The sequence below is a fragment of the Ovis canadensis genome, chromosome 2, assembly GCF_042477335.2.
Source record: "Ovis canadensis isolate MfBH-ARS-UI-01 breed Bighorn chromosome 2, ARS-UI_OviCan_v2, whole genome shotgun sequence".
Lineage (NCBI taxonomy): Eukaryota > Metazoa > Chordata > Mammalia > Artiodactyla > Bovidae > Ovis > Ovis canadensis.
This window is the reverse complement of record NC_091246.1, coordinates 36,603,356-36,630,721: the sequence shown is the minus strand read 5'-3', so window position 1 is coordinate 36,630,721 and position 27,366 is coordinate 36,603,356. Positions and strand designations below refer to the sequence as shown.

The 27,366-nt window shown below is 39.0% G+C and overlaps 1 protein-coding gene and 1 long non-coding RNA gene across 10 annotated transcripts in view; one reads left to right on the top strand and one right to left on the bottom strand.

The window, feature by feature from the left end:
• The window catches only part of LOC138433351 (uncharacterized), a 33,102-nt gene extending 19,307 nt beyond the window's left edge, over positions 1-13,795 (top strand). The window contains exons 2-3 of the long non-coding RNA XR_011254278.1: positions 12,960-13,058; positions 13,201-13,795. This is a non-coding gene — a long non-coding RNA (uncharacterized lncRNA). The remainder of the gene's footprint in view (positions 1-12,959; positions 13,059-13,200) is intronic.
• Positions 13,796-14,160: 365 nt separating this feature from the next.
• The window catches only part of FRMD3 (FERM domain containing 3), a 352,790-nt gene continuing 339,584 nt past the window's right edge, over positions 14,161-27,366 (bottom strand). For 6 of the 9 annotated variants that reach the window (XM_069575856.1, XM_069575857.1, XM_069575859.1 and 3 more), the window contains one exon: positions 15,834-19,460. In XM_069575856.1, the coding sequence (XP_069431957.1) occupies positions 18,865-19,460 (596 nt within the window). In that variant the 3' untranslated portion in view covers positions 15,834-18,864. Of the gene's footprint in view, positions 14,384-15,833; positions 19,461-27,366 lie in introns of those variants that run through there. The other 3 variants (XM_069575860.1, XM_069575862.1, XM_069575864.1) reach the window with 1 other exon arrangement.

The following is a 27,366-nucleotide window of genomic DNA, read 5'->3' as shown; positions in this document are numbered from 1 at the left end:
ATTGAAACACTCTTATTATGCCCAGGAGATTTATTATCTAAAAACTCTAAATTAACCTTTTCCAGAACAAGGTGGTGGGGGGACAGCCCCCTGTTAATGTCAGAAGAGTAGGTGGAAAGCATAACACAGTAAAGCAAGCAGACTCTGGTTTTTGGGGGTGGATGCTCAGGAAATTCCAGGGGGAACCCCTGGAGCCTGATCACACCCTTGAGTTTTGTCAGGCTTCCTTCCTCATGACCTTTGCCATGGGCGAGATTCCTCACGCTGGCTCCTGGCATTTCTTCATATCTATTGAAATAATTATTTTTGTTCTTTATTAATATGGTGTATTATATTGATTTCTTTTCTTATATTGAATTAACATTGCATTCCTAGAATAAATCCCACTTAGTCATAGTGTATTACCCTTTTTATATGTTGCTGGAGTCTCTCTGCCTATATTTTGTTGAGGAGCTTTGCATATATTCATAAGTGATATTTGTCTGTAGTTTTCTCATGATTTCTTTGTTTTGGTACCAGGTAATGATTTGGGAACATTCTTTACTCATTTATTTTTATTTTTTAACAAAACTTTCTTAAATATTAGCACAAACTCTTCTTAAGATGTTTGGTAGAATGAACCAGTGAAGTCTGGTCTTTCTTTGTGGGAAGTCTTTGATTATCAATTCAATCTCTTTATTTGCTATCAGTTCAGTTCAGTCGCTCAGTCGTGTCTGACTCTTTGCAACCCCATGAATCCCAGCACGCCAGGCCTCCCTGTCCATCACCAACTCCCGGAGTTCACTCAGACTCGCGTCCTTCGAGTCAGTGATACCATCCAGCCATCTCATCCTGGGTTGTCCCCTTCTCCTCCTGCCCCCAATCCCTCCCAGCATCAGAGTCTTTTCCAATGAGTCAACTCTTCACATGAGGTGGCCAAAGTACTGGAGCTTCAGCTTTAGCATCATTCCTCCCAAAGAAATCCCAGGGCTGATCTCCTTCAGAATGGCCTGGTTGGATCTCCTTGCAGTCCAAGGGACTCTCAAGAGTCTTCTCCAACACCACAGTTCAAAAGCATCAATTCTTCGGCGCTCAGCCTTCTTCACAGTCCAACTCTCACATCCATACATGACCACTGTAAAAACCATAGCCTTGACTAGATGGACCTTTGTTGGCAAAGTAATGTCTCTGCTTTTCAATATACTATCTAGGTTGGTCATAACTTTTCTTCCAAGGAGTAAGCGTCTTTTAATTTCATGGCTGCAGTCACCATCTGCAGTGATTTTGGAGCCCCCCAAAATAAAGTCTGACACTGTTTCCGCTGTTTCCCCATCTATTTGCCATGAAGTGATGGGACCAGATAGGCCTATTCATATATTCTGTTCCTTTTTGATTCAGTTTTGGTAGTTTCTATCTTTCTAGAAATTTATCCATTGTGACCACATTATCTAATCTGTTGGCATACAATTGTTCATAGTATTCCCCTTTAATTGTTTCTGTTTTTAAGGTCAGAAATAGTATCTTTCATTCCTGATTTTAGTAATTTGAGTATCTCTTTTCTTGTCACTCTGGCTAAGAAAATTGTCAGTCTTACTTACCTTGTCAAAGAACTAACTTTTGTTTTTATTAATTTCTCTATCATTTATCTATTCTCTATTCCTGCTCTAATATTTATTATCTCCTCAATTCTACTGCTTGGATTTACTTTGCTCTATTTTCTTCTCGTTATGAAGGTGGAAAGTTATGTTATTTATTTGAAACCTCTTCTTTTTTTAACATAAAAGTGAAAGTGAAGTAGCTCAGTCATGTCCAACTCTTTGTGACCCCATGGACTGTAGCCTACCGGGCTCCTCCCTCCATGGGATTCTCCAGGCAAGAATACTGGATTGGGTTGCCATTTCCTTCTCCATTTTTTAACATAGGCATTTACAACTATAAATTTCTCTCTGATCACTGTTTTTATTGCACTCCATGAGTTTTGATATGCTGAGTTTTTGTTTTCATTCATCCCAATGTATTTTCTAATTTCCCTTGTGATTTCTTCTTTGCTCTGCTGGTTGTTTAAAAGTATGTTTAATTTTCACATGTTGGTGAATATCATATTTCCTTTAGTTACTGATATCTAATTGTGGTACCCTGTTTACAGTGTATAGTTAGTTAGTTCTGTCAATATCTATCTCTTAGTTGGAGTGTTTAGTCCACTAACACTTAGTATAATTACCGAAAATATTTGCATCTGACATGTTTCTGTTTGCATTCTGTGTGTCTTTTGTTTCTCTCTTCTTCCATTACTGCCATCTCTTTGTACTAAACATTTATTTTCCAGTGTACTATTTTAATTCCCTATCATTTATTTTCCATATGACTTTGAGTCATTTTCTTGGTGGTTTCCCATGGGGATTACAATTAATATCACCTGCCTCTTTTTCTCTCTCCTTTCCTTCTGGGAATTCCATTATTTTAATGTTAGCATACTTGATGGTGTCTCACAGATGTCTTGGGTTTTGTTCGTATTAATATTTACTGTTTTTATTTCTCTTTCTTAGACTGGTTAATCTCAATCAACGTCTTTTCAAATTTACTCATTCTTTCTGCTAGTTCAGATCTGCTCTTGAGCCCCTCTAGTGATTTTTTCATTTCAGTTATTGTATTTTTTCAAATCCAAAATTTCTGTTTAGTTCATTTTATAATTTATATCTCTACTGATAATATTTACTTGGAAAGACATTAATCTCATACTTTTATTTAGTTCTTTAGGCATGATTCAGACATGTTTGAGATAGCTGATTTAAAATCTCTGTCTGTTAAGTCAAACATCTGACCTCCTTCAGGGTCAGTTTTTATTTGTGCCTTTTATCCCCTTGTTTATGGGCCATGTTTTCATCACTGTTTGTGTTTCTAATTTTTTGTTGAAAAATGTACATTTTAAATAATGTGGAAGTTTTGGGATTCAGAGATCCCTCTCCTCAGTCTGTTGTTATTGCTGTTTGTTGTTTATTTAGTGACTCTACTGAACTTATTATGTTAAATCTGTATTCTTTGTCAGCTACTGAAATCTCTACTTGCTCAGGTTAGTTCCAGCTAATAATTGGACAGAGATTTCTCTAAATGTTGGGAACCAATCTCCCAGGTGTTTTTTTTTTTTTTTTTTTTTGCTGAGGGACAATGTGTGTGTTTGTGTATGAATGATTGTATGAATGTGTGTCTTTAACACTCATCCAGACAGTTGACAGCTCTGCCTTAACATTCACTTCTTGCTTGCCAAAAGCCTTAGGTGAGAATTTAGAACTTTCTCAAATCTCTCTAGGACATGTTCACAGCCCTGTGTATGTTGCAAGCTCATGGTTTTCTAGATTCCTAGTAATATATCAGAGCTTTTCAAAGGCTCAATGGGCATCTCATTCCCCAGAGTTTCATTTTTTTTCTTTTCAGGTTTTTAATAAGCCTGTTGTTTACCACAATTATTCACTGCCTCAGGCAGCCTTTAAACAATTGACTCTAAATATATTGTACAAGTGTCCTTGGGGGAAAAAGCTTTTCTCACTCAGGGCAAGCTCTGAGCCAGGTCGCATCAAGACAGCATTGCAAGGGGAGCCGTTCAGGGAAGCACTAGGTAGGTCAAATAATGACAGTTCTCTGATAATGAGACTTGGAAGGAGCTCCACCTTATTTTTGCTGCCTTGTGGCTTTCACACTGCTAGTTTTCATCATCAGTATTATGAAAAGAATCCAAACCCATGGAAGAAAGCTTAAAAAAGAATGTTACAAAGAACAGAATAAAAATTACTCACACAATCCTGCTATACAAGAATAATCAATGTTAATTCTGGATTTTTTTAAAAATTGAAAAATGCAAAATCCTCCAATGTGGGGCAGAGGTACTGGGCAGAAGGTTTCTCAGAGTGTTCTGCTTTATGGCTTCTCACAATAAAAATATCACCATTGAGCATCATCTGAAGTTTTCTGCCTTCATGATCTGACCACCTCTAACCTTCTTCCTGGCAGCACTGAGCTCTCATTTTGGGGACATCCTACATTCCCTGGCTGCATGACTTCTCTCCCTTTTACTATTTCATGCCTCTGTGTTGCCTCCAAGCATCCAGTTATTCTGATACACAGCCTCTTAGTTCTGTCCCTGACCAGCTGTTGCCCATCCCAGAGGCCACTTGGCATGGTCCATTGCCCCAGCCTGACAACATTAAAAGTCGGTCCTCTTTTCAACTGTGTTGGTTTTTGGCTTCTCTAAATAGCATGGCTATCAGATCTCTGGCCTCCATGCCACAGATCCTGCCAGAGGATTAAGTTTCCAAAAGTTTGGCTTGTAATATCCAGATCAAATTTAAATTGGGTGCAGACTGCTCCATTCACTGGAATCCTCATGGTCTGCCCCTGCTCCTCCCCCTCAAAGGAGATCTCTAACCTTGGAAAATCCAATTGCAGACACGCCAGTTCTTGCTTGAAGGAAAGAGTCTGTGTTCTTCAGGGGAGAATTCCATAAATAGTGCCATCATCTGCTCCAAGGACAAGAGGAAGGCATGTCCTGTATTCTCTCAGACATTTCTTTCTACATGAGCAGGACTGAGCTTCCTTTGATCTCTGCCTCTTTGCTTGACTAAGGTTTTCCTTTATTTGCAACTGAGCTTCCAGCAAAATGAATTTCTCAGTTTTACCTGACCCATATATCTTTTGAGGAAAATTGCCTCCTGTCCACCATCAAAAGCCAACACTAGAGGCCTTCTTCTTCTACTGTTTGAGAGCTGACTGCCTTCTACTCAGACTTCTCATTATTAATTGCTCAGGTGACCTTGAAAATGAAACCAGTTATTCTCCCCAACTCCTGCTGCTAAGTTCTGCTATGTACTAAGGAAGGTCTGGCTCCAAATATTAGCCCTATCACTTCCTGCCTATGTGAGCTTGGATGGGGCATTTGAGAAATTCGGGAGTGTCAGTTTCTTTGTTTGTAACACAAACCAGAAAAACAAAGAGCATGGCACAAAGAAATAAATCAGATCTGCAGAGTCCAAAGGATGCATCAGAGTAATGGTCAACACAACACATGGGCATGGGCAAGTTTATTTCATAACTGGAGAAGAACCACCAAAGAGATGAGAAGAAATAGTATCTGGCACTCACATGAGGCAGACAATAGTGCCTGTTCCCATAAGTAAGACCGAAAAACTCATAACTCATGGGGCTTTTAGTAAAATATGCAGACTGGGATAAAATATTTCCAAGTGTATATGTGATACAGTAATGTCCACAATATATAAAGAACTCTCAAAACTCAATAATTAGGAAACAAGAAACCTCGTAAAAAAAATTGGTGAAAGATTTGAATTCATGCTAAACCAAGGAAGATATATGAATGGCAATATTCTTAACAAAATTAGACATTAGGAAAATGAACGGTGAAACTATAGTTAGATACCACTCTACACTGTTAGAATGACTAAAATTAAAAGGACTAACTGTAACCAGGTATTATCAGGGATGCAGGGGGATTGGAACTTTTATACACTGCTAATGGAAATATAAAATGACACTAGCTTTTTTGAAAAAAATTCAACAGTTTCTTAAAAAGTTAAACACATGTGTAGTGTGTGACCTAGACATACCATTGTTTTAGAGTAAAGCTTTCTTTGTTGTATCACATTTTTGTTGTTGTTTATTTTATATAGGAATGTAGTTGATTTACAAAGTTGTGTTTCAGGTGTACAGCAGATTGATTCAGTTATACATATACATATATCTATTTTTTAAGATTCTTTCCCTATATACATTATTAGAGAATATTGAAGTGTTCTTGTGCTATACAGTTGATGGCTATTTTATATACAGTAGTATATAATCTGTTAATCCCAACTTCCTAATTTATACTCCCCCTTTTCCCTTTGGTAACCATAAGTTTGCTTATTCCATAGCAGTATTTTTATTGATTTTATTTTTTTAAAGAATAGTGTATGGTCTGTTAAGATCTTTGACCCATTTTTTAAACAGGTTGTTTATTATTGCTGAGATTTAGGAGTTCTTTGTATGTTTTGGATAATAGTTCCTTATCAGATGTATATAAAAATCTTTTCAGTTTGTGGCCTTTTATTCTCTTTACAATGTGTTTCTCAGCAGAAGTTTTAAATTTTAATGAAATAGCTTATCATTTTTTTCCCTGGATTGTGCCTTTGGTGATATATCCAAAGTCATCACCATATTACCCAGTTTCATTTAGGTTTTCTCCTGTGTTGTCTTCTAGTGTTTTATATTGGTTTGTGGTCCATTTTGAGTTAATTTTTTAAAACTTATTTTGTTGAAATAGAGCTGATTTATATTTTGAGTTAATTTTTGCAAAGAGTGTATATTCTCTGCCTAGGTGTTTTTTTGCAAGTGGATGTCCTGTTGTTCCCACACTATTTATTGAAAAGATTGTCTTTGCTCTACTGTTTTGCCTTAGCTTTGTCAAAGAGAAGTTTAACTAAATTTATTTGATTCTATTTTGGGTCTCTCTGTTCTATTCCATTAATCTCCTTGTCTATTCTTTCACCAGTACCAAATAGTCTTAATTACCATAGCTTTATAGTAAAGAGCTGAACTCAGGTAGTATCAGCAAGCCAAGTTTGTTCTTTAGCTTCAACAGTGTATTGTCTATTCTGGGTCTTTTCCCCCTCTCCATATAATCTTCATAATAAGTTTGTCAATATCATGAAATAACTTGCTGGGATTTTGACTGAATCTATAAATCAAGTTGGGGAGAATTTATACATTGACAAAATTGAATGTTCCTACCCATAAACATGGAATATCTCCCCATTTATTTAATTATTTCCTTGATCCCATTAATCAGAGTTTGTTAGTTTTCCTCACATATCATCTATGTGGTAAAGAATCTGCCTACCAATGCAGGAAATACAAGAGATGCAGGTTTGATCCCTGGGTTGGGAAGATCCTCTGGAGTAGGCAACCTCTGAAATGGCAGTCCACTCCAGTATTCTTGTCTTGAAAATTCCATAGATAGAGGAGCCTGGTGGTCTACAGTCCATGGGGTCTCAAAGAGTCAGACATGACTGAGCCACTGAGCACAGCACAATGTAAATGGTATAGTATTTTAAATTTCAAATTCAATTTGTCCACTGCTGGTATATAGGAAAGCAATCAACTTGTAAATTAATCTGTATCCTGCTTTCTTGCTATAATTGTCTATTACTTCCAGGAGGGATTTTGGCTATTCTTTATTATTATTATTATTTTTTTTTTACATAGACTATCATGTCACCTGAGAACAAAGACAGTTTTATGTCTTCCTTCCAAATCTGTATACTTTTTATTTCTTTTCCGTGTCTTAAACTGCATTGGCTGGAACTGTCAGTATGATGTTGAAAAGGAGTGCTGAGAGGGGATAATCTTGCCTAGTGCCTGATCTCAGTGGGAGAGCTTCAAGTTTTTCACCATTAAGTATGATGTTAGTTATAGATTCTTTACATCTATTCTTTGTCAAATTGAGGTTCCCCTCTAGTTTTCTGAGAGTTTTTATCATCAATGAGTGCTGAATTTTGTTACAAAATTTTTTCTGCATCTATTAATACGACTGTGATTTTTTTTCCTATTGATGTGATAGATTATATTAATTTATTTTGGATGTTGAGCCAGCTTACCATAATGAGGATAAATCTCCCTTGTATAAAGTTCTTTTTATACATTGTTACATTAAGTTTGGTAATATTTTATTGATGGTTTTTATATCTGTGCTTATAAGAGAGATTGGTGAGTAATTTTTTTTTTTTTAACAAGACCTTTGGTTTTGGTATCAGAGTGATTCTGACCACATAAAATGATTTAGGACATATTCCTTTTGCTTCTAAACTCTGAGAGAGATTGTAGAGAATTGCTATAATTTCTTCATTAAACTTTTGGTAGAATTCACCAATGGACCTATCTGGACCAGCTGGTTTTGCTTTTGGAAAGTTATTAGTTAATTATTTGATTTCTTTAATAAATGTACTCCTCAGATTATTTCTTCTTTTGTGATTTTTAGCAGGTTGTGTGTTTCAAGAAATGTGTCTATTTCATCTACTTTAATTTGTGGGCATGGTGGTGTTCATAGTATTTTGTTATCTTTTCAATGTCCATGAAATCTGTGATGATGTCCTCTTTCCATTTCTGATATTAGTAATTTGCATATTCTCTCTTCCTCTCTATTTTAATTAGCATGTCTAGAAGCATACTGATTTTATTCTTTTCAGAGAATCAGTTTTTGCTTTCATCAATTCAGCTAGCTATTATTTAAATTTTATTTAAAACAAAGAATTAGTAATGACCTGACCTGCAGAAGGATTTGTCACACTGTAATTAGGATTTACTTTCTCAATTATACAGAAAAGGCTTTATTAAATCCTAGATACTGATTTTAACTTCTACACATTCTCCTTCACTTAGAGCCACCGTATTTAACCCAATCTAGTCACCAAAGTTTGAGAAAATAAAAATATTAGCAAAAAGATATCTCCCTCCCTTCTTTATAAAGAAAGAGATCTTATCTGTAAGACAGACTCTTTATCATTAGATGGTTTTAAATTCTTCAAAGAAAAGGAAGAATTAGCCCATGTGCCTTTGATTTTCACACTTACAATCTAGACTTCAGTTCTAGTCATTAAAGGATTATCTTCCAACATTTCCTCCCTCCATTGTTTTAACACAGTCAAGGCCAGTGACATATTTGTCAATATGTCAATTCAGTGAGCCCACATTTGCTGGACTCAGTGTAAAATGATAATGTGGAGCCCCTTGTTCAAAACACAGGGGTAAAGTGTAGAGTCACAAAATATAAAAGTTTTTCTTTTAAAAGTATTTTATTAGAAAACAAGTGACAGATATGTAACAACATTTATGTATTTCAACAAGTAATATTACAAATTGTGGAAAATAATAGTTTAGTGCCATGATTTTGTATAATAAAATAACAGTGCCCTTCATATATCAATATAAATATATCTTGATTGCAACATAATTTTTAAGCTTCACTTTTCTGCAAATTCATTTATTAAACCATTAAAACTTATTTTAGCAACTTCATTTTCAATTGCTATAATTGAAAATAACATCAGAGCTTTTAACAAATGCAAGATCACAAGTAATTTTTGATAACTTTAATTTTGAAAAGGATCTCTGTTGATGCAACTGTTATTGGTACTTTTATGGGGAGGGATGTAGGAGGGGGGTTCATGTTTGGGAACGCATGTACACCCGTGGTGGATTCATGTCAATGTATGGCAAAACCAATACAGTATTGTAAAGTAAAATAAAGTAAAAATAAAAATTAAAAAAAGAGTATTTCATAGGCTTTAACAACTTTACAATAGTTCTGATCAGTTATTTTGAAATATAAATTCAAATATATCTTAGAGCTGGTGGTTCTTCTATAAAATTTTTTCTAAAATGTTTTAATGCTTCCCGCAAATCAGTTTTTTGTAAGTTTGATTTTAGGTTTAAATGTTAATTATATATAATGGCATTTTCCTGTTTTTTCTGACCTTTTCTATAACTTGCAGACATTGTATGAGAAGCTAAAAGTGGTTTCATGGTTTGTATGAAATTTAAAATGCCTGTTTATGCGTTCTAATATTATATCTTCAGTCACAAGAAAAAATAATGGTACACTTGTCCATTAGTAGCCAGTCCATGCAAGTTTTTTTATTTTTATTTTTTTATGAAAATAGTGTCCTTTTCTGTGAAATGTGAGGATCTTAAAATTTAATTTCTATTTTCAAGCCTTTGGATATTTATTTTGCAATGTTCAGTGATTTTCAAGACCAATGATTGTAAATTCTTTGAAAACTTCTAATTAGTCTCTGATCTAGTTTATTGCAATATCCATGTATACACTTTTATGTTATAATTAATGACAAAGTAAACGACCTAAGTGGTGGCAGGTCTTTTGTCCCATCACTCAGACCAGAGAGTTAATATCTGGGCCAATCCAAGAAAAAAAATTATGTATGGTGACAGAATCAACTAGAATTATTGTGGTGATCATTTTGTAGTATGTACACATGTCAAATCATTATTTTGTACCCCTGAAACTAACATAATGTTGTATGTGAACTATACTTCAGTTTAAAAAGTTAATTAAAAAGAGTAATAATAGTTCCTACTTAATAGGATTATTGTGAGGGTTAATTAACTGTAAAGTACTTAAAAAAAAATCTGTGCTGATGCTTCAGAGATGGGCTCCAGGGACCAACGGGCAAGCTGGCCTCCCACCACAGGCTGTAGTGCTCTCCCTCTGCAAGACCTCCTTTCTCCCGGGGCCAGCTTCCACTGCAGCTGCCTGCACTGCCAGGATCTGGGCTTAGGTTCTGGTGCACAGAGACCCCTCAGGGACACCTGGGGTTTCAGTCTGCCGTGTGTGTGTGTGCGCGTGTGTGTGTGTGCGTGTGCGTGTGCGTGCCTGGCACTCAGATCAAATGCTCAGTATGCATGGTGCCCACTGTTGCCTGACTGATCTCTTGCACGTTTTGTTATCTTATTGGAGTACACTGACATAACAGTAGTTCCAGGATACTATTAAGAATTTCATGATGTGCAAGCAGAGCATTAAACCAAACTTTTGAGAGCAGGGCCCTGTTCAAGTTCACAGATCACATGTGTGCCTGTGAAACCACTCCTGAATCCAATAGTTCTCAGTCAGGTGTCATCTTGCTCCTCAGGGTGGGCTACCTTGGGTTCTAACTATGTGAGATTCCAATTGAGCCCCTGAAAGCAAGAGTGACAAGATATATTAGCATCAAAAGTAGGCCCTAATCCTTCTTTTTGTACTCTGAGGCACAGGGAATTATCCAGTGGAATCTTCTGGGTCGTTCCTGTCCTGGGCAGCTCCTCCTCTACCTGCTGTCAGCTATACTCCCTTCCTCAGGCAAGCTAGACAACTTAAGTGATGGGAGAAGGGGTGGTAACAACAGTGGCCTTGGAAATTGCCAGTTAAGACTTTGTTGCCCAAGTAACAGTCTAAGATGGGTCTGGTTTAGGGTGAGACATAGGGTGCTCTGGGCTTCGCAGGTGGCACTAGTGGTAAAGAACCTGCCTGCCAGTGCAGGAGACGTGAGACTAGTGTTCAATCCCTGGATCAGGAAGATCCCCTGGAAGAGGTCAGGGCAACCCGCTCCAGCATTCTTGCCTGGAGAATTCCATGGACAGAGGAGCCTGGTGGGCTACACTCCATAGGGTCGCACAGAGTCAGACATGACTGAAGCGACTTAGCATGTACGCATGCATGCACGTAGGGTGATCTGCTCCACGGTCATTCAAGGATCTAGGTTGCTGGCAGGTATTGACATCCAGTGGCTTGTAAAGGCTCACATTTAGTCCAGTGCTTAGAAGTGATACAGATCACTTCCCATTCAAATTCCAACGGCCAGAACTTGGGAATACAGCCATACCCATGTACACGAGCGCTGGGAAATGTAGTCTAATTCTGTGCACAGCATAAAGAAGAAATGGTTTTGGAGATCCCTTGCCAGCCTCCGCCACAAGAAATTTGCAAAAATGGGAGATTTTGAGTAAGATGTGTATAATCCCCAGCCCTCCTGAGATAGGCATGTCTGTTGGGCAGACTTCCCCAAGAAGCAGCTTTCTAGCTGTGACTCCTTGGACTTAATAGTGTTTGGTTCACATTACAGCTTATGTTTTAGGAAGGTCATGCATGGAGTATCTAGCATCAAACAAGTGTCAGGATGACTGACACCTCTTGTTGTAAATGAGCAAGTTGGTTTTGGCGTAACTGTCTTGAGTGTACTTAGTGTGACTCAGTTGCTCACAGTTAAGCTGACCATCATCACTTGTACATGCTGATTGGAAGTGTCAAATTCGTGACTACACAGGTAAAAGCAACCCTGAGATTGTTTTAACTCTTTACTTGTTTCACATTAAATAAGAAATTCATCATTACAAATGGTAAACAAATTGAATGTGTAGCACTAAATATCCAATGCCAGAAACCTCTTTTAAAATAATCTTCTGTGTCATTTATAGTCCCACCCCAAAACCCATGATTTTTAATCTGATGCTTGATACAAGTAGGAGATCTATGACTACAGGGCAATAATCCTTCCCTGTTTCACCTTATCCATATTTAAGAGGAAACAAGCTGGAGGAATTGTTGAAAGAGGGCATTCTAGCTTACGAGGTAAAACCCTAAGACAGAGCATTGGAAAAGTGAAGTCGCTCAGTCATGTCCGACTCTTTGCGACCCCATGGACTGTAGCCCGCTTGGCTCCTCCATCCATGGGATTCTCCAGGCAAGAGTACTGGAGTGGGTTGCCATTTCCTTCTCCAGGGGATCTTCCCGACCCAGGGATCAAACCCGGGTCTCCTGCATTGTAGGCAGACGCTTTACCACCTGAGCCACCAGGGAAATCAAATGGTAAAAGCCCTAGTTAATACCCATTGCTGTGACATATTCTTTAAAAACATCCCCTTTCACTCTCAAAAGAGTCTTGGTTTGGACAATAAATAGAAACCCTTAGAACCAGGGAGCAGTACCTCTCTGTGGCCACCACTGTTCAGGGTCTGGTTTGCAACTCTGCAGAGCCAGCAGCCCAGGGTTTTCAGGACACTGAGGCTGACTGAGCATGGAAGGGAGTTGATTCACACCATGGAAGTGACGGGAGACTGACCCCTAAACCAGGATGCTGTGTTTTTAACTTACTACGAAAACTATAACTGCCTAGCAAAGTGGAAACCAATGTTAGTTTGTTAGTATGTTCTCTCCCTTAAAGTGTAGTCTCTTTAGAAAGCTCAAAACCCTTGGGATGATCAAAATCATAGTGCTTGTGGATGAAGAGATCAAGATGAGCCATGTTAGCTGGAGGAGCTGCTGTAATTTGCAAGACAGGTTTTAATACTTGGTATCCATACAAAGCATATGCTGTATCCTATTTAAAATACTAAGAGTTTTCCTTTGCAATCAGGAAAAATGGATTTGGTTCTCGTTCCAGAGATTTTTGAGGTCAGCATCAGCTACAGATAAAGAAGAGGGATGTGTGGTTCCAAGAAAACTCCTGTTCTTTACTAATACAGGAAGTCCACCGCATACAGTAAGTCCCCTTCAAGTTGCGAACTTTCAAAAATGCGAATGCACATTTGCATATCCAGTCATGTAAGTTAGTTCATGTGTCTTGCGTACATTGTCATATGCATGCATCCTCTAAAGTGGTTGTATTTTTGTGTGCTTTACAGAGTACAGTATCTTTATATAAAGTCCAGGATGTTCGGAAGCAAGCATAAAAGCAGTGGTGATGTAGCTGGTACTGGCAAGAGACACCAGGAATTGGAGGCCCAGAGAAAGGATGAAGAGAGACAAGAGGAAGAAATAACTGAAGAACTGAAGAGGTTCATGATGCAGGAAATGGCAAGGGGATTTTATTTGAGGAGGCATTGTTAGTTTTTAAGGTACGGGACCTGGACTTAGAACGGTACACAAAGGCTGCAGCAGCCATCCAGAATGCAGTCCAGCACTACTGTGTCATCTATGATGAGTAAAACAGAGCTACTAGCCAGCCATCACTGGATTGTTTCTTCAAGAGGACAGGCAGAATTGAATCCAGCAAGGAACCAGAATCTGTTCCATCAACGTCAGATGTGAGTGAAATTGCAGCTTGCCCTCCTATTGCTAATGGTCCTTCAGCTCTGCCATCTCTCACCTCCTCTCCCTGCTCCTGTCAGTAACCCTTCTTGCCTCTTCCCTTGATGCTAGCCCCTGTGTGCCAGCTGTTGTGCTGTACTACTGTACTCTTCAAGGTACTGGACTGTTAGATTAAAAATATCTGCTTAATTTTTTTTAATGTATTATTTGTGTGAAAAGTATTATAAGTCTCTTACAGTACAGTACTATATAGCTGATTATGTTAGTTGGGTACGTAGGCTAACTTTGTGAACTATGAACAAATTGGACTTACAAATGGGCTCTTGGAATGGAGCCTGTCGGGGACATCCTGTCTTATATCCCAAGTTTCCTCAACCAACTTTAAGGGCTGACAGGGCCCATATCCTGGCAGACATCGTCTGATGTTTGAGGTTCAGCCAGGAGCAGCCTCCTCTGCTCCTGCCTTGCTTGCAACACTGGAGGTGACAGAGACCCCGAACCACTCCCCAGCGCCCACCCCACTTCTCCATAGACAATATACATAATGGCCAGAAGAGGATTAAAATCAGCTTTATTGACGAGTTGAAGAACACAGCTGGGATTTGAGGCCCAAGTGAGGTTTTTTCATCTTCTCTGAAGTGATGACAGCTGAGCCCACTGGGTGGGGCTAACCAAACTTACCCACCCCGCTGCAGACCGAGGCTGGAACGTGGAGAGCTGAGTCCTGGGTGGGCTCACCACGGGCAGGTCCCACTGGGTTTGTTTACTGCAGGTAGACTGGAAGCCCCAAAGCAGGTCCAAGAGAAACAGAAAGAGAGAGAAGAAGCAGGAGGACAAGTAAGCAGGGTCCTTTAGCACATTATCTCCACCTAGTAGAGAAAGGTGGTCCCAAGAGTCTCAAGTTCATCAACCACAACCATCCCAACTGAGGTAACCCCGGTAGAAGCTTCTCCCCAGTACTCTCCTTCCATGCTGTACTGTAGTTAGGAGATCTTTGCCTTGATTGGCTGAGCAAGGAATGTACGAATAAGGAAAAAGGTTTCTCCCAAGAGGTAAGGGTGGCTTAGGAGCCTGGACTGCTCAGTGGACAAGTGGCCAGGGGCTATTTTGTATGAGCCTCCCAGTCGGCAGCCACAGTGCAAACACAGGTGCTGGCTAGAGCTGGTGGATTCGGGACTGACTCCTGACATCTCATGCCTGAACACTGACCACCAGATTCCTTTTCTTTCCTGTGCTCTGGTGCTCGGACCCCTGAGGACTGCTGAGGAAAGACTTCACCCATCCCCAACCCCTGGATAGCTGAAATGGATGAAGGGGGTCAAAAGGTACAAAATTCTAGTTATAAGATAAATAAGTCCTGGGAATGTAATGTACAGCTTGGTGATTCTAGTTATGATTCTGTATTGTATACCTGCAAGTTACTAAGAGAGTTGGCAATCTTAAACGTTCCTATCACAAGGGAAAACAAATTAACTTTGTGAGGTGATGGACAGTGACTAAACTTATGGTGGTAATCAGTTTGCAATATATACACATATCAATTCATTACCTACCTAAAATAATATACTGGTATAAGTCAATTGTATCTTGATAAAACTGGAAAAAAACACCCACTAGGCCACACAGCTAGGGTATAATTCAGCTGGACACCTATGGTGTTCCTGTAGTAAAGAGAGTCCCTTTGACTCCATTCAGAGTAACTGACACCTTCTGATTTAACTGTCAGGTGTGAAATCAGTAGCTTTGTGCCAAACCAAAGCAAGAGGGCCTTTTAGACCACACATGCAGGGAAGACAGGAGTAGGATAGGAAAATTCTTCCAGGGCCTGTGAACCGATAGGCGTCTAATGGCACGGCTTGCAGAGTCGAGTCTGACGTAGCTCTCTTTGGCACAGGAAGTAAGGACCTACTGCCAGCACTCTGAAGTCCTCCCACCTACCTGTCACAGAAAAAACCCCTTTTCTGTTCTTTTTCCTGTGCTTTTCTATCTTGATGCCACTAACTATACTGTCTTCTATATTTGGATGCATTTCCAGTGCATTCAATATTTTGCCTTTTAGCATGGGTGACTTCTGCAAAGTGTTAATCCCATCCATTAGCCATTCTTTTCATAGTATCACCATACAAGGGTGACCTCATTTCATGGCACCAGATGGTACCTTTCTGTGTTTTCCAACAGGCTATTTATACAACTTTACTTTGAATAAAACTGAATGATTGCAGAAACATTTTTTCCCCAGAGTATTTTTATTAGGGATTCCTGCCACCATATTAACATATAAAACAATCTGGATGTTGACACAGAAATGCAAATTTCACTGTACAAAGATAAGGCTCCAACCATAGGTAACGTGGCCCCCAGATCTCTAGTTTTTCAGTGAAATCAATCATTTTGACTTCTTCCCAGAGTTGTCTTTATATTAGACAAACCACAAAATATGTTCCAGATACATAACAGTTTACAATATGTTCCAAGCACAGACAGAAATACACAATACTTCACCTACATTTTTTTCATATCCAACTTGCATTAGCACTAAAGATTGTGTGTGTATATGTATTTGCCATATGTGTGTGTATATAAAACCACAAATGTACACACAGTAGTTTTCATGGAAAATTAAAACCTTTGAGACTGTGGGTTTTATCCACTATGTTATCAGAGAGGGAAAATGAATAATACCATGTCACAAATTCCTCAATTGGGGATAAATAAAAACATCTGTGTATGAAGGGCATATAGCAGTTGTGTGTATACAAACACACATATATACACATATTCATATATAAACACGTATATACCAATTATATGGAATATACATATACTCACACACTTGCTTTCAATTCTGTATCTTACTATATTATATATCTTCTACCTTTGGAAGCAGTCTTCTCCTCTTTGATTCAGGCAACTGGTGACTGTTTTCTAAGAAAAGCGAGTATTTCTAAAAGACTGATCTGTCCTGACAAAATGGCATTTCAGGACCTGAGTTTTACTTTTGGTAGCTATTGTTTAAATTCAGCAGAGCTTATCCTGTCAGGTCCTTCACTTAAAACTATTTCTATTCAACAGTGAAGTTTTTGCCTAAGAGATGTTAGCTGGAAATGTTAAAATTATATAGTCATTACTCCTTAGTATAAATCCACTTGGCTAGACTATGTGTGATGTTTATCCTGTCAGCATTTTTCAATGTTTTATGATGCATAATATATTCTATAAATTTAAAATGTCATTTAATATTAATGTAAAAGGGCAAGGGCTGGATGATTTGTTATGGTTAGAACTTCAAAGAAAACGAGATTAAGCATGATTAGAAGAGGGAACTAATTTTCTGCAGACTCTACTGGCACATCCTTATGTCAGAAGATATGACTTTAAGTCATAAACAAGGGGGGGGGAGCCACTTCAATTTCAAAGCTGATCATTTGCAAACTTTCCAAATAACCTACAGAAAATACATTTCTATATTGGTATCAAATTTCAGGTATCAAATAATCTTTATTTAAAAGAAAAATCAGAAAAAAATAAAAAATCAGTCACTCAATGCACATGAGAAAGACCACCCTGTAAACTGAATAGCAAATTATAATATAGTTTGCTCAACTGAAGTCTTCATGAGCTGACTTTAAAAAATTTATTTACAAAATTAAATGTCTAATAAAGCACTCAGGGCTCCATGAATGAGTAGGACTGGAATGGCCATTTTGGAAATTAAACTAATAGTAGAGCTGAAGTTAGGAGAGATTATAGGTAGCCCATCCCATGAAAACATTCCACGTCTTCATTTACATTTTATGGAAAAATCACTATGCTCTGTGCCCTAAGCTCTGTACTGTACTCTCTTCTTTCATAGTGTTGGTATGTACTCTGCGTGGAAGGCTTCAGAGCCTTTCTTTCTGTCATGGATTCAGTGGCATGAAGGAAGGTACGAGAGCATTTGTCCCACTTACTATCTAATTGTGGGGTCATTTCACTACTTCATCCTAGCTGAAATGGTAAAAAGCCAAGATCATTCTCCTCACATTCCTTCTGACTCTCTTGCTCTCTCCTTCACACACGTATAGAATTCTTTTAAAGTTTCTTCCACAGAATCTCAATGAATGGCATGAGGGATAAAAAAATGTGCCTTCAAGTTTCTCCACTTTTATTTAGATCCACTTAGACATATTCATGTCCACTTGGACAGAGAGTTTACTGTTCTTTACAGCATCCAGTACCTTGCATCACCATCACTTTCATAAATCATTTGTCTGCCACCACTTGCCTATCAGTCTCATCAGAACTCATTGGCTACTTGCCATTTTTCCAGTTCCCATTTGCTTCCACTCTTGGGTTAATGTACAATAATACACAATTAACTAGCATCTCCTTTAACTATTTTCCTTTAAAAGTTTTACTTTCTTTTAAAAACATTCCATTGCCTCAGCTAACATATATGGACAGAATGCAAATGAAAGTAACAAGTCATCTTGTCCAAATATTTTGAAAAATGGACCACCCAGTGTCCTCTTGGTGCTCTCCATTTCTACTTCCTCCAGTTCCATCATCCGTTTCAGGAGTTTATTTTCTACAGTGTTTTTCTACCTATTTTTCTATCTCATATGTGGATAATAACAATTATGTGATTGTTCAGCCAAAAATATTTTAAAAAACAAACCAGTGCCAAGACATTAAAAATTCCTGACATATCCTTTGTGCATTAGTCTTATAATCTGTACACTTAAATAACTCCAGGAAGCTCCTTTTTTTTTTTTGCTAAAAATTTACCAAAATATTTTGAACACATAAAAATATTTTTAAAAAAACAAAAACAAAAGCCCAGCATAAATTTAGTTGTATAGGCATTGGTTAGAGGACATTGTTCTCACTAAGGATTATATTCAAAAAACTTTCCCTTGGGTTTTTACTAAAATTCTGATTCTGAACCTTATAGCTTGTAATGGTGCTATTAAAAAAAAAAGAGTCTAATTCAGCTCAATGTATTATAATAGATAAAGAGTATGTCTATAATAAAAAATAAACATGTTTTTGGTTATTTAGAGGTCATCTTCCTGACCTATAACTAAAATAACTGTATTTGATTTAAACTTACTTGCAGTGAATTATGGAAAGCTAACTTAAAGCTGTGAATAATCAGTTATGAGTAAGAATACCTATTGATGGTCCCATGACCATTCAGAACCAGGCATTTGCTGGAAAAAAAAAAAAACCAAATCACTAGTATTGAATATAGCCCTTAGTCATATGAGAAATGAGCTTTATGAGCAACCCAACATGTAAAGTATGAGGTTGACTTTGCCAGCCACCCACTCCTTGAGAGGACAGTAGTATTCATAGTGAAACTGCTCAAACTCTGGCGTCTGGCGGATTTCACATAAGAAGGAGAGATCAATACCTGACTCCAAAAGGAGGAGGAGCAGGGGAAATACAAAGAGCAGCAGGCCCAGGCCCACCACAAGGAGCCGGGAAAAACTCTTGACCAGTGGGTTCACCCGAATAGTGCCACTCAGAATGTCATAGCTCCATGACAAAGCTTGGCGAGCCTCCTTCATCTCCTCTTCTTCTGCCATTAAAAAGGCATTTTCATCTGCTTCCAGTTCCTCGAATGAATCTGTGTCTTCTCTTTCCAACTCCAGCCTAGATGGACAGTCAAAGAGCATGTCAATCTCATCATCATCAACCGGGGTAGGGAGTAGGCTGGCACTTGGGTTGTATGCCAGTTCAGAGATTGTCAAGGGTTCTTCTTTTATTTTATCTTCCTCTTCACTTGATGGCTCTTCATATTCGTGGGATTCCTTCACTGGTGAGCTGGAGATCAAGGGGGCAGAAATATCTTCTTTGGGCAATGGAACACCTGTAAAGAGACATTTTTCTTAATTTTAAATTTCAGGTTTTCTTTTTGCACAAAGATATGTAATGGAAACAAACCCAAACTAATTACTGAATGAGAGGGAATCCAGAAATTGTTCTGTAGAATCCTGACTTTTAACAAAGTCATTTTAGGAATAGATTCTATACTATAAATTCTTAAGGTCAACATGTTAAACCAAAAAAACCTAAAATGCCTCAAATGGTTGGCAATATTTATAACATTTATATGTGCAATTATAGTCTGAAAAGCCTCCAATTTTGGTCACGTTTGCAAGAACAAAATGACAAGAAATCACTATTATAATTTTGAGTATTGTCTTTTGGAAGTCAATACTGTCATTCAGTACAGTACTGTAGTAAAATTAGAGAGTCTACTATCGAATAGCATCTTTTATTATGTTATGTATTTTTTTTGTCATTTTTGGCACAATTTTGTGGTTTCTCATTTCATGTAATTGCAATCATATTTGTATGAACAAATTTACATCTTGCTCCTTTAGACATTTTCTATGTTGACATAAACTCCTACTGGTATTTGTAATGGTTGCCAAATATTCTGTTTAGTTAATACAATAATAGTTGCCTAATATGATTAATCAGTAACCTCAGATATGCAGATGACACCACCCTTATGGCAGAAAGTGAAGAGGAACTAAAAAGCCTCTTGATGAAAGTGGAGAGTGAAAAAGTTGGCTTAAAGCTCAACATTCAGAAAACGAAGATCACGGCATCTGGTCCCATCACTCCATGGCAAATAGATGGGGAAACAGTATCAGACTTTATTTTTTGGGGCTCCAAAATCACTGCAGATGGTGATTTCAGCCATGAAATTAAAAGACGCTTACTCCTTGGAAGGAAAGTTATGACCAACCTAGATAGCATATTGAAAAGCAGAGACATTACTTCGCCAACAAAGGTCCATCTAGTCAAGGCTATGGTTTTTCCAGTAGTCATGTATGGATGTGAGCGTTGGACTGTGAAGAAAGCTGAGTGCCGAAGAATTGTTGCTTTTGAACTGTGGTGTTGGAGAAGACTCTTGAGAGTCCCTTGGACTGCAAGGAGATCCAACCAGTCCATTCTAAAGGATATCAGTCCTGGGTGTTCTTTGGAAGGACTGATGCTAAAGCTGAAACTCCAGTACTTTGGCCTCCTCATGCGAAGAGTTGACTCATTGGAAAAGACTCTGATGCTGGGAGGGATTGGGGGCAGGAGGAGAAGGGGATGACAGAGGATGAGATGGCTGGATGGCATCATCAACTCGATGGATGTGAGTTTGAGTGAACTCCAGGAGTTGGTGATGGACAGGGAGGCCTGGCGTGCTGCAAATTCATGGGGTTGCAAAGAATCAGACACGACTGAGTGACTGAACTGAACTGAATTTGATTAATTAATATTGTTAACTATTAATAGTTAATATGAACTGTTAATATTAATAGTTGCCCAATAATAGTTACAATCAAGATTGCCAGGAGAAATATCAATAACCTCAGATACGCAGATGATACCACCCTTATGGCAGAAAGTGAAGAGAAACTAAAGAGCCTCTTGATGAAGGTGAAAGAGGAGAGTGAAAAACCTGGCTTAAAACTCAACATTCAGAAAACGAAGATCATGGCATCCAGTCCCATCACTTCATGACAAATAGATAGGGCAACAGTGGAAACAGTAGCTGACTTTATTTTTTTGGGCTCCCAAATCACTGCAGATGGTGATTGCAGCCATGAAATTAAAAGATGCTTGTTCTTGGAAGAAAAGCTATGACAAACCTAGACAGCATATTAAAAAGCTTTGCCAACAAATGTCCATCAAGCCAAAGCTATGCTTTTTCCAGTAGTCATGTATGGGTGTGAGATCTGGGCCGTAAAGAAAGCTGACTGCTGAAGAATTGATGCTTTTGAAATGTGATGTTGGAGAAGACTCTTGAGAGTCCCTTGGTATGCAAGGAGCTCAAACCAGTCCTTCCTAAAGGAAATCAATCCTGAATATTCATTGGAAGGACTGATGCTGAAGCTGAAGCTCCAGTACTCTGGCTACCTGATGTGAAGAGCTGGCTCATTGGAAAAGACCCTGATGCTGGGAAAAATTGAAGGCAGGAAGAAAAGGGGATGATAGAGGATGAGATGGTTGGATGGCATTGCCAACTCAGTGGACATGAGTTTGAGCAAGCTCCAGGACATGGTGAAGGACAGGGAAGCCTGGCGTGCTGCAGTCCATGGGGTCGCAAAGAGTTGGACACGACTGAACAACAAAACATTTAGACTGCTTTGCAGTAGTGAAAAAAAATTCCGTGAGCTATCATTACATATACAGCCTCTTATTTACATTTCTCCTGTTTTGTTTCAGTTCATTTGATGGATGTCTGCAAGGAAAATTACTTGGTCAAAAGGAATGAATGTTATTTCTTAAAATTTATTGGGGGAGAGGTATTTCTCAACTTTTGTTTTATCAATGGGAAATCCTGTTACCTACTATCAGGCCTAAGGCCAGCTCTTCTGATTTTGAGTACTGGGTTCTTAGTGGGGAAGGAACAATCAAAGAAATGTTCCCAAGATGGATCTACAGTATAATACCAAGTTGGGAGCCAAGTACATTAGGTAACTGTAAGCCTGCTTTTGGGCTTCCCAGGTGGTGCAGTGGTAAAGAATCTGCTTGCCAGTGCAGGAGATAACATGAGGTGTGGGTTCAGTCCTAGGTTGGGAAGATTCCCTGGAGGAGGAAATGGCAACCCACTACAGTATTTTTGCCTGGAAAATTGCATGGACAGAGGAGCCTGGCAGGCAGGTTCCATGGGGTTAACAACTGAGCTATTGACCATGGACATATGCAAGCCTGCTTTTAATGGGTACATTTTAGGATTTCCCTCTCTCCAAGATGTGCAGGAAATTACATCACCAAGATGCCAACACTGGTTGTTCCTAACTTCACTCCTGAACTGAACTTCACTCCACCTCACAAGAACAGCAACTAAAAACCATTCATGAATGAGACACCAATGGAGAAAATCTTAAAACATGGAAGTGAGGCTAAAGTACCCTCCTGCACCAGAGACCAAGATAGCCTGCATTCGAAGGGTAAGAGGAATAGCTGTGTTGACCACATTGCCTCTTCCCAAAGCAGGCACATCATTCCAACTGAGAGATCGCCTCAGTGGGACAAGAGAGCTTGGGGTTACATCCAGCTACTTCCCCAGCATTGTGGGTCCCTTTATAGGAGCCCTTATTGTGGATTTAATCCCCTAGTATCACTGGGGACTCAGTAGGGCTCAACCACTAGGAATCTATGAGGGAGAAGGGGGGCAGGAAGGGACTTCCAACAGTTAGCACTCAGATCTTGGCCGACCAAATTCATACCTGCAGAGCCAAGTACTAGTCCCAACCAGTGGCTTTGCTCATCTGCAGAACCAAGTTGGTGATGCATCTGACCAGGGAACTCAGTAGGGTGCAGGACTGCCTGATTTCAGTCCTCAGAGGAGAGTTAGGAGAGCCCTGGAGTCTGGTCTATTCACATCCAGGCAAAAGAACTGAGTCATAGCTCCACCCACTGTGGATTCTAGATCCCAACCTCTTCCAAGGAGAAAGCCTGTTTGGGGAAATTTGGAAGTTACCTAAAATGGGCCCTCCCAGTCCAGCCCAGAGAGGAGCTGAGTTATTAGCTCCATCTGACAGGAAGGCTGGTAAGAATACCTGGAAGCTACATTACCCAGCAACAATGGAGCTGAGAAATAGGTAGGCAAATCTCATTACTTTTAGAGCAAAGCAAGTTTGCTGTAGAACTTAGGGCCTGGGTCAGCTTGACTGATGATGACAGCCTTGGTGGCCTTGGAGCTACTTTTACCACTATGCCTAAATTAGCTTAGTCAGGGAAACTAATTCTTAACCCATTCATTGCTGAATATAGCCTTTAGTCCATCTGACAAGGGAGCCTCACCAGGGCACAGAAACCTGTGTAGCCTATCTAGCAGCCCTGCTTGCAACATTCCCCAAACAATGAGTCATATAGGCCCTGGGTCCCATTCTGCTGCCCTACCAGGATAGGGGAGTTAATCCATAGCCCATTTACTACTGAATTTAGTCCCTAGTCCTGATCAGAGAATCCAGACAACAACAGAACCAATAGTACAGCCTCACTTGGGCATGCAACCAAGCCAGCAATTCTGTCCAACTGTTACCAGCCAGTGGCAATCCCCACCCGCCGTCACCTGCCCCCGCCATAGACAGCCTCAGAGCTTTAACAGTTGCCTAGCGCCATAATAGAGTCTAATAGCAGGTCTCATTTGCCCAAGGATGTTACCAGAAGATACCAGAAACCCAAACTGAGCTGACTAATGAATCCAAAGTGAATCTGTAAAGTCTAGGAGAAGAGGTCACTTACTCAGATGCACATATATCAATGTAAGGAATCAAGGATCATGAAAAATCAGGTAAATATGACAACACTAAAGGAAACTAAAAAGGCACTAATAGGCCTAAAGCAATGGAGATCTTTGAACAAATAATTCAGAATAATGCTCTTAAAGAAGTTTTGTGAATTACAGGAATACACAACACTTAAACAAAATTGGGAAAGCAATGAATGAACAAAATGAGAAGTTCAACAAAGAAATAGAAAACATTAAAAAAACCAGAGATCCTACAGCTGAAAAATAACTGAAATCAATAGAGATTTTCAAAAGAAGAATCAGTGACCCAGAAGATAGGCCATTTGAAATTATTCTATCAGAGAAGCAACTAGAAAAAAGAATGAAAGTGAAGCCAGCCTATAGGACTTACAGGACACAATGAAAAGAAACAGTATTCATATTACAGGAATTCCAGAAACGGAAGAGGAAAAGGACAGAAAATATATTTAAACCACTAATGGTTGAAGACTTCCCAAACACGGGAAGAGGAGACCTCAAGATACAAGAGAACAAAGGAATCCTAGAAAGGTTGAACTGAAAAGTAGTATACTGACACATATTACAATTAAATTGTGAAGAGTCAAAGAAAAAGAACTTTAAAACCAACAAGAGAAAAACAATAATACAAGGGAGCTCCCAAAGATGCAGATTTTTCAACAGAAACTTTTCAGGCCAGAAGAGAATGGGTTGACATATTCAAAATATTGAAAGAAAGAAACTGAACCAAAAATACTACTGGTGAAGCTGTTCTTCAGAAGCTTTCCGAAACAAAAATTGAGGGAATTCATCACCATTAGATATGCTTTACAAGAAATGCTAAAGGGAGTCTGTTGAGTGGAGGTAACAGGATGCTAATTACCATCATAAAAAATAAGATGGCAGTGTAAAACTCACTGGTAATGGTAGAAACATAGTCCAAGTTAGATTGTGTAATATGATAATGCTGGTGCATAATTCACTTACAAATCTAGTTTACAACTTAAACAAATGTAGTAAAAATAACCATAACTATAATAATTTTATTAGTTATACAATATAAAAATAAGCAAACTGTAAAGTCAGTAAGCTAAAATGTGAGGAAGAGGAGAAGTAAAAGTGTGAAGCTTGGGAACTATATTGAAGTTTTTAGCTTAAACTAGAGTGTTACAATTTTAAGATATTTTTATGTAAGCTTCACAGTAACCACACAGGGGAAAACCTGCAGTAATTACAAAGGGAACATGATAAAGAAGTCAAAGCATACTGATACCACAAAACATCAAGATAAGAAAAAGATAGCAGGGCAAGAAATAAGGAACAATGAATTTACAAAACAGCCAGGCAATAAGTTAACAAAATGGCAATAGTAAGTCTCCCATTTTCACAATCAGTTCAGTTCAGTCGCTCATCGTGTCCAACTCTTTGTGACCCCATGAATCGCAGCACGCCAGGCCTCCCTGTCCATCACCAACTCCCAGAGTTCACTCAGATTCATGTCCATCGAGTCAGTGATGCCATTCAGCATCTCATCCTCTGTCATCCCCTTCTCCTCCTGCCCTCAATCCCTCCCAGCATCAGAGTCTTTTCCAATGAGTCAACTCTTCGCATGAGGAGGCCAAAGTACTGGAGTTTCAGCTTTAGCATCATTCCTTCCAAAGAACACCCAGGACTGATCTTCAGAATGGACTGGTTGGATCTCCTTGCAGTCCAAGGGACTCTCAAGAGTCTTCTCCAACACCACAGTTCAAAAGCATCAATTCTTCGGTGCTCAGCCTTCTTCACAGTCCAACTCTCACATCCATACATGACTACTGGAAAAACCATAGCCTTGACTAGATGGACCTTAGTTGGCAAAGTAATGTCTCTGCTTTTGAATATGCTATCTAGGTTGATCATAACTTTTCTTCCAAGGAGTAAGCGTCTTTTAATTTCATGGCTGCAGTCACCATCTGCAGTGATTTTGGAGCCCCCCAAAATAAAGTCTGACACTGTTTCCACTGTTTCCCCATCTATTTGCCATAAAGTGATGGGACCAGATGCCATGATCTTTGTTTTCTGAATGTTGAGCTTTAAGCCAACTTTTTCAGTCACCTCTTTCACTTTCATCAAGAGGCTTTTTAGTTCCTCTTCACTTTCTGCTATAAGGGTGGTGTCATCTGCATATCTGAGGTTATTGAGATTTCTCCGGCAATCTTGATTCCAGCTTGTGTTTCTTCCAGTCCAGCGTTTCTCATGATGGACTCTGCATATAGTTTAAATACGCAGGATGACAATATACAGCCTTGATGTACTCCTTTTCCTATTTGGAACCAGTCTGTTCCATGTCCAGTTCTACCTGTTGCTTCCTGACCTGCATACAGATTTCTCAAGAGGGAGGTCAGCTGGTCTGGTATTCCCATCTCTTTCAGAATTTTCCACAGTTAATTGTGATCTACACAGTCAAAGGCTTTGGCATAGTCAATAAAGAAGAAATAGATGTTTTTCTGGAACTCTCTTGCTTTTTCCATGATCCAGCGGATGTTGGCAATTTGATCTCTGGTTCCTCTGCCTTTTCTAAATCCAGCTTGAACATCAGAGAGTTCACGGTTCACGTATTGCTGAAGCCTGGCTTGGAGAATTTTGAGCATTACTTTACTAGTGTGTGAGATGAGTGCAATTGTGTGGTAGTTTGAGCATTCTTTGGCATTGCCTTTCTTTGGGATTGGAATGAAAACTGACCTTTTCCAGTCCTGTGGCCACTGCTGAGTTTTCCAAGTTTGCTGGCATATTGAGTGTAGCACTTTCACAGCATCATCTTTCAGGATTTGAAATAGCTCAACTGGAATGCCATCACCTCCACTAGCTTTGTTCGTAGTGATGCTTTCTAAGGCCCACTTGACTTCACATTCCAGGATGTCTGGCTCTAGATGAGTGATCACACCATCGTGATTATCCGGGTCATGAAGATCTTTTTTGTACAGATAAGTGGATTGCATTATCCAATCGAAAGATCTACAATGGCGAATTAAAAAATAAGACCCAATGATATACTGTTTACAAGAGACTCACTTTAGCCATAAAGACACATAGACTGAGAGAAAAGGGATGGAAAAAGATATTTCAAGGAAATGGCAACCAAAAAAAGCAGGAGTAGCAATACTTATATCAGACAAAGTAGACTGTAACCTAAAAATGGTAGGGATAGACCAAGAAGGTAATGATAAAGTAGTCAATATATTAAGAAGATACAATAGTTGTAAATATTTATGTGCCCACCACTGGTACACCCAGTTACATAAATCAAAACCTAACAAGAACCTGACCAACAAGATGGAAGAATAGAAGGACGGAGCTCACCTCTTAACAGAAACACCCAAATCACAACTAACTTCTGAACAACCATGGAGAAAACACAAAAAATGTTGGAGCATACCAAAAAATATACCCTACATCTGAAGACAGAGGCAATGAGACACTAGGAGAAGTGCAGTCACAGTATAATCAAATTCCATACCTGCCACATGAGTGGCCC